This window comes from Phocoena phocoena, chromosome 10 (genome assembly GCF_963924675.1).
Source record: "Phocoena phocoena chromosome 10, mPhoPho1.1, whole genome shotgun sequence".
NCBI lineage: Eukaryota > Metazoa > Chordata > Mammalia > Artiodactyla > Phocoenidae > Phocoena > Phocoena phocoena.
The window spans coordinates 73826607-73834460 of NC_089228.1; the positions used below are offsets into that span (position 1 = coordinate 73826607).

At 58.4% G+C, this 7854-nt stretch overlaps 1 protein-coding gene across 1 annotated transcript; it reads right to left on the reverse strand.

Moving 5' to 3' along the window:
- Nucleotides 1–776: 776 nt before the first annotated feature.
- On the reverse strand, nt 777–7603 carry NFKBIE (NFKB inhibitor epsilon). The gene is made up of 6 exons (XM_065886152.1): nt 7010–7603; nt 4574–4676; nt 3657–3879; nt 2362–2450; nt 2028–2267; nt 777–1344 (listed from the first exon to the last, which is right to left on the reverse strand). The coding sequence occupies exons 1-6, from the start codon at nt 7570–7572 to the stop codon at nt 1279–1281; spliced, it is 1284 nt and encodes a 427-aa protein (XP_065742224.1). The 5' UTR covers nt 7573–7603; the 3' UTR covers nt 777–1278.
- Between the last annotated feature and the right edge of the window lie 251 nt (nt 7604–7854).

The following is a 7854-nucleotide window of genomic DNA, read 5'->3' on the forward strand; positions in this document are numbered from 1 at the left end:
CTTCCTTCGGGGGCTGGGCCAGCAGTTCTGTCCCCGCATCCTCATGACCTTCGGAGGTTCTTTCTGCGTGACCTGGCCCCCGTCTACCTCGCCCCCTCACCCACCCCCCTGCAGAGCCCCACTGCTCTCAGTTCTTCTAATTCACCAAAAGCCTTCCCCTGAAAGCTCTCCCCCTAACCCCTACTCAGGCCTCCCCTGACCACCCAAAGTATGGCCCTACACCCACTCCACTGCTCTCCCTCTCACGATTCTTTTCCTTCCATCGCGACTTGCAATTACATATTTATTTGGATGTTTATGATTTTAATGGCTGCCTCACTAGACTAAGTCTCCAAGTGGCCAGAAACTGTTTTATTCCCACATATTCTATCCCAGCATAGGCCTGACCTAATAGGTGCCTCAAACATATGTGGAATGAGAGAAAACAACATACGAAGCCATGCTCCCTCGTGTCACCCTCCGCAGGCTAGCCCTTCTCTCCAGGGTCCTGCAGGGCCGTGGTGAGGCCTCTCACTTGCATCTTCTCACTCCACTTTCTCTTCCTCCATCCAACTGCATTTCCACAGAAAGGGCAAGGGTCTGTGCTGGACAGAGAGGCCTGAGGACCATTAGGCTCCCTACCCTCCCTACAAGGCCCTACCCTGCTCAAGTGACAATTTCCTTCTCTCTGCCTCCACCACAAGGTCACAGGGCAGGCCTGTCTCAAAATCCCCAATGCACACAAAAAGGCACACGCACAGAACAACTCGGGGCGGGAGTGGGGCGGTGGGGGGTGTTTAAAAGTCTCTGCTGTTTTAGTGTCATGTTCTTGAAACTTCTCCATCCCCAAAGGCTCAGTTCAGGGCCTTCTGTGTGAAGTCTTTAAACAACAGTGTTTCAAAGTTCTCCTCAGCAGTGAGATGGAACCCTTTAGGGCCCTGCTCACTCACAGTTCAGTGTCTCTCCTCACTCAGGAGAGTCCATGTTGCCTACCGGCTGGCAGCTTCAAGCTGACCCCACGTGGGTAGAGGCAAGAGCCCCGCCATCTTCAACAGAGGTAAACAGGCTTCGCCCAGGCTGCCTGGGGCTTTGGGGGTCCTTCCATCCACCTGGAAGCTCTTCCTTCCAGACTGGCTCTTATTTGCGGTCCCTCCTCTCAGCTCGGGACCGTGCTGGCCCCAGGCTCTGGCCTCAGCAGTCCCCAGGGCACATGGCCTGGGCCCAGACTGTAGCAGCTGTGGCTCCAGCTTTCAGATGGGAAAAGGAGGAGTGTCCGGGGCTCTAGAGCCTGTCCCGGCTTCAGTCAGTACACAGCAGTGGCTTCCCGGAGATCTTCAGGTCATCAAAGGGCAAAAGGGCAAAGGGCTGAGGAAGAGGATGGAGAGAAGCAAGATCAGGGCCCGTGGACAAAGGCAGTGGTGGGGGAAGGGGGCTGGGAGACCTATTGGGCCCTTTCCTCCCCACCAAGTGTCGTTGAAGGACATCAGGGAACAAATCTTCCTACTAACCCCCAAAACAGTGGTCCCCCAGGGCTTCTAGGGCCTGTTTTTGTTTTGGGAGGAGGGTGTTGGGAAAGGGTACTCACAAAACATTTTGAATATTTCTTTACATCAAACATTTAAAAATGGGAAAGATTCTACAGAAAACCTAGGTTTCATCTCTCTTAAAAAATTCCAAGACCTGGGAATATTGGGCCCACCTTCCTCCTCTGCAAGTATCCGCTGAAGTTCAGCAGAGTGACCTTCAGACAAAAAGACTGTCTGGTCTCCCGCAGGCCCCATCACCTGGCTCTCTCACACCCAGCCTGCTTCTCTGATGCGCTTTAGCTGTACGGCTCCCGTAGGAGTCCAAGTTTGGGCCCCTGGTCCTGACCAATTAAGAACACAGACTGTGAGAGGGGCAGAGGCTTGCCCAAGGTCCCACAGCTGGTGAGCGGCAGAGCCGTGATTTACACCCTGGGCTCCTAACTCCTTGACCCTTTCAGCTATTACAGCGTCTGTCTCCATGAGGGAGGTCCTGGACAGCAGAGCTGAGTGTCCGCCTCTTACATCCTCAGCCAGGTCCTGGGGAGTCTCGTCCTCCACGTTTCTCAGCAGGGAGTCGGCACCTGCCTCGCACAGGGTGGATGAGATGCTTCTGAGGCCCCGGCCCGCGGCGAGGTGCAGGGGTGTGCACCCGTTGAGCATGCGGGCGTCCACCCGGGCCCCAGCCTGGAGAAGGAACTGCACCAGACCCCGCTCGTGGGTCTCCACGGCCAGATGCAGCGCTGTCTTCCCGCTCGTGCCCTCCTGGGGGGAAAGAAGGGTGTCAGCCAAGGCCCTCAAGAGAAAGCATCCCGGGCCTGGGCCCTGGGCTGGGCAGCACCTTGATTGGCTGCCTCACCTGTGCGTTGATGTCAGCTCCGTTCTGCAGCAGCAGTTCCATAAGTGGCCAGTTCCTCTGCAGGGTGGCGATGTGGAGACAGGCCAGACCTGGGATGGGGTGAGGGTGGGGGCTGCATCCACCAGCTAGCTCTCTCTCCCTTTCTTCAGGGGCCTCCCTTACCCCTCAGTCCCAAGGGACCCCCTGCCCACTCAGTGCCTCTGATCACAGGACTGTTAAAACACAAACCCAAAAACCCCCTCAAAAGTCTGGGGGGAAAGGAACTCAAAGTTTCCACCTTTTCAGTCATGTTATTGAAACTTTCATGCTTCAGGGGTCAGGTTGCTGAGTGACACCCCCACACACACACACCGTCCCCCAACACACACACCCTCCTCCATGCACACACACACACTCCCCCAACACATACTCCCCTCCCCATACACACACACCCTCCCCCATACACCCTCCCCCAACACACCCCCCTGTCCCCCCCACACCCCCATACACACACTTCCCTCCCCCATACACACACACACACACACACGCACACACACACACACTCACTCACTCACTCTTTCTAAAACTCTACCTGCCTTCAGGCCGCATCCAAAGTCACCTTCTTGAGAGCTCTCTGGATCCTCAGGCCCCCAGCCCCTCCCCAGGGGCCACCTCCTCCCATGAGCTCCCCTAGCCTTTTTGCTAGCTCCTTTCTGGCCTGGGCCCCTCTCTGCTTAGAGAACTAGATTCAAATTCACACCCCTCACCTCTTTCAAATCTCTGCTCAAATGTCCGGGCTCCACGAGGGTTTCCCTGACCACCCTGTTTAAAAATCACATCACCCCCCCGCCACTCCAGTCCCCTCACTCGGCTCTACTGTCTCCACAGCAGTGACTGCCCGTTAACCTCCTAGAGGACTCACGTCTTATGTTTATTGTTTGCCTCAGACATTCTCTGCTTTTCTCACAGATGCAAGCCTGGCTCCTACAATAGTGTCTGGCACATAGAAAGCCCTCAGTACATTTTCGTTGAATAAATTAATGAGTTCATCTAATCTCTATTAAACTGAATACCTTGAGGGAAAAGTTTATCTCTCTGCTTAGCATACAGTAAGTTCTCAATAAATTCGAAATAGAACCCATTCATTCATTCATTCGTCCATTCATTCTTTCTTTAAGCAAAGGTATTCTGAGCACCTATGTGCTTAGAACTGGAGATGCTTCATCAGTGGACAAGCTGTGACCCTCCCTTCCCTAAGTGTGGGGTCCCTGTCTCCTGTCCCCTCCTCATCTCATGGGCCCTGAGGCTGCCCGCACCTTGCCAGTTTTGCAGCTGGAGGTCCAGGGAGTGAGGCGGTCCTCTGCCTAGCTCTGGCTGCCCTTCCAGCAGGCAGCGGGCACAGGCCAGGTGCTGGCGCCGGCAGGCCACATGCAGGGCCGTGTCACCGTGTCGGTCCTGTAGCACCCGGCTGGCCCCCTTCAGCACCAGGGCCCGAACTGCACCTGGCTGGTCCAGATGTACGGCCAGATGGAGTGCTGTCTGCAGGCACAGAGAGAGGGTCACGGGGCCACTGCAGCATGCTCCCACTTCCAGGAACATGCTAGCGTGGGCACAGAAATTGCTAGAGGCCAGCACCTTCTTTGAGGACTGCTTATAAAGGCTATGGTCCTGGTCTTCCTTCTGTTACCCCCCACCAAGTTCTTGGGACCCCAATTCTGGAGGCAAGGTGAGGGGAGTGGCCCCCTGCTCTCCTTTTAGGTCGCCTAAGCCCCTGGAGAAAGGATGGAGTGGGGGGCAGGGTCTAGTATCTCACCTTCTGGGGAGACCTCTGTTACCTTAGGTAATGGGGAGAGGTTGGGGGGAGGAGACAGAGGCACCAGGCAGTCTCCACCTGGCAAACTCCTGCTTGAATGCTCTATGCAGAGTCACCTCTCGTATTAAGCCTTCCCTGGCTGCTTCCCACAGAACTTGGTTCCCACAGCAGCTGGCACGCATCTCCATCACAACTCTGTCACCATGCTGTGTAATTAGGTATTGACACGAGTCCCCTAGCCCAGGCTTGAGCACCTTGTGGGCAGAGGCTGTTTCTTACTCCTCTCTGCATCCTCAGCTTCTAGCCCAGTGTCTGGCATATGACTTCCTGCGAGAGCAGCCTAAGGACGCTGTGCTGCTGCTGGGGATGGCTGCTGGGACAGACATAGGTATCTGGGCTCAGCCCACTCTTTCCACCCACCTGGTAAAGGTTGTTCTGAATGTCCAGGACCTCCTGAGGCAGCAAAGCCAGGCAATAGAGCAGCACAGCCGGGGCCTCATGAATCACCGCCAGGTGGATCAGCCTGGGAGGAAGAGCCAAGGTTTGGGGTCAGGGCCCAGGCCACAGAGAGTGGGCTGGGGTCCTGGGGTTAGAAGGAACACATCAATGTCTAAGCTGCCACCCATACGGTAGGTGCAGGAAGTGAGAGTTTGGGCCAGGAAGTGAGGGTTGGTGCGGGAAGCCAGGATCCTGGGGGTGGGAGCTCCAAGTTCCCATCTCTGGCCTTCAGGAGGGCCTTGGCTGAGTGAGAGTGCGGGCAGGGTGCTGACGGGACAAGGTCCTTCCTGTCCAGCCTGCCCACACCCCGCTCCCCTCTGGCTCCAGGGCCCTGCCGGGCAGCTGCAGGCTCAAAGCCAAACTGAAAGCTGCTGGGGTGGTGCAGAGGGGGTTTCCAGGGCTGGGCTCCCCATCTCTGCCCGCCTCAGTGGGGAGGACAGAGAAGGCAGGGGTGGGATCACTCCCCTCCCCCCTCAGAAACACATTCCAAGAGACAGAAGCTCTTGGCAGAGGAGCAGGAAGCAGGGCAGAACCCTATCCTGCTGCCCTCCACGGGGCGGCCAGAGGGCCACTCTTCAGACGGCGGGGCGTGGGAGGGGCCTGACCTAGGGCCCCCGCTCCCGTGCGCACCTCCGAGGGGAGGCCTGGCAGTGCAGAAAATGTGTGCTTGGTGGGGGATAAAGAGCCGTAACCTGGGGGGCGGGGGGTGGCTAGGAGGGGAAGTTCCAGCCTTGGGGTTTCCCCACATCAGGTGGGGAAAATGAAAGCCGGAGCTGGAGGGTCTAGGCCAGGGACAGCTGCCTCGGGGCACTCGACAGGCGGGTAGCTCAGCTGAAAGGCCCGTCTGGGCTGGGGAGGGGGCTGCTCAGGCGGGAGGGGCGCTGGCTCTGGTGGCAGGCGAGGCCCAGGAGAGAGTGACGGAGGGAGGGAGGGAGGAGAGGGAGGAACCGCGATGGAAATCCCCTCGGCCAGGGCCTGCTCTCTGGTCACATTCCTGCAGCCACCTCCCTCTCTCCCTCAGTCTCCCCTCCTCCCACTTCCTCTTCCTATTTCCATATGTCCCACAGCCCAGACACCTCTGGAGGGAAGAAGGTGCCCCCTCCTCTCAGGGAACCCCCAGGGGAGTCTTGACACCTCTCCCCCCAACCCCCCTTGGGTCTAGACACCACATCTGTCTCTACTAGAGATGGTCAAGGCAGGGGCTGGGAGGTTAACAAAGGAGGGCGGGCTCAGAAGCCGCCACTCCCTGGGTCAAAGGTCAGCCATAGGTATTCTGCACGGAGCTGGCACAATCTTGGTTGTGGGCCTGAGGGCTGGTGATCTGGACACAGAGTACAAAAAGGCCTAGGGTCACCCACTGGGTCAAGAGACTATCTTTCTCAAAGGCCACCCAGGACGCTTGCATCTCCAAAAAAGCAGGTCAAGACAGATATCTCCTGCCTCCTCAGCCCCGTTCATTCCAGCATCCCAGATCTGGGACCCCAGCCCCCCTCCACTCTGTTTCTCACCCCCCCAAATCCCAGCCACCCCCCTCCTGTCGGTGTTTTCTTCTTCCCGAGGGGCAAATCCTCAACTGGCCAGTCCCTGCCACATAACTGTCTCTTACTTCAACTGCCCCGCAGCCCAGTCTCCACCAAGCTCCACCTGGGCCTGGGGAGGAAGGATGAAGTAAAGGGGTCACACAGGACAGTGAGGGGGACTTGTGGGGCTCAGGAGGTGGAGAGTGTCGGTAAGGCTGACTCTAGCCCTCACTTCCCCTTTCTCAGCAGAGGAGGAAGTTAGCTGGGGCAGCCAGCCGCCTGTCTCTCTGCTGGGGCAAGAGTGCCCCAGCCTGGCTCACCTCCTCCTCCTTAGGGCCAGCCTCAGCAATGCACCCTGGCAGCACCCCCAACCCCAGCTTCCTGGGCCCACTGGCAGCCTGTAACTGGCCCCTCTTGTTCCTTGAGACAGGGCATTCTGAGGTCAGAGGCCGGGAATCCCAGATATTGAGCAAACAAGGACGCCCTGTCCCCCAGTAAGGAAAAAACAAAACAAAACAAAACTGGGCTGGTCAGGGGAATTTTCTCTTCCTAGGGATGGGTTACTGATAGATTTCCAAGATGCTAGCTGTGTTTCCAGGTGCCTGGTAAGGGCCCTGCCAAAAGGTGGGGCATGCAGACGATGCCAGGTCCTCCGGACTGGTCCTGGCTACAGCTCAAAAGTGGGTTGAGAGTTAAGTTTGAAAGAGTGGGGACGGCCCCTTCCAGAGCTGGTGCCTTGAGGGATTCTCACATAGGGGGTGGCGGCTCCTGGGGGCGACCCCGAGTTAGCATTGGGAGGGAGGAAGGGATCCTGTCTTAGCCTAGCCCCCATACTCACGTGTCTCCGTCCTCAGAGATGTAAGTGAGTGCTTCCAGCTGCTGAGGGCTCAGCGCCCCCGCGGCGGGAAGCCGCGAGTCTGGGGCTGGGTCCTCGGTCTTGGGGTCCCCCAACAAGGACAGGGGCTCAGTGAGCGATGAGGAGCCATAGGTAGAGTCAGCCCGCTCCCCGTCTGTATCTTCCTTCTCCTCTGGCTCCTTGGCGGTTCCCGGAGGATGAGTCCAGGGCTGGGGGCCCCCTCCGTCTGAGGGCCCAGAGGCTGGGGCCGGGGTGGGCTCGGGCAGAGAGCGCAGAGAGCGCAGAGAGCGCAGAGACTCGATGCCCGAGTCATACTGGCTCTCATCAGTCTCGTCCGGCCCCTTCCGCGCCTCAGACATCCCCGCGGCGCCGGCCCGCCGGGGCCCGGTCCGAGCAGAATCCGACTCCGCGCCGCCTTTCCGGGTTGCAGGTCCGCCTTGCAGAGCGGGTGCTGGGCCCGGAGTGGCCTCTTCCCGGGCTGCGGGGGCCCGAGTGATCGGCGAGAAGCGTGGAGAGGCTCGGAACGCTGGCGGGATCCTAGGCATCCGCTACTCCGGGCAGCTGGGTAGCCCAGTCTGAGGCGCTCGCTCGCCCCGCCCTCAGGCCCCGCCCCCGGCAGGCGCCGCGCTTCCGGACCGAGGCCCCGCCCTTCGGAATCCCCCTTACCCCGCCCTCTGCGTTGGCTCCGAGTCAGGGGTTCCCCGGTCCTGACTCACTCGTGCGTTAATTCACCCATTCGTTCATTCATTCATTTATCCAACCATCCATTCATTCTTTTCCCCTTCCTTCTTCATTCCATTTGTTAATTCCATGCATTCTTTCTTTCC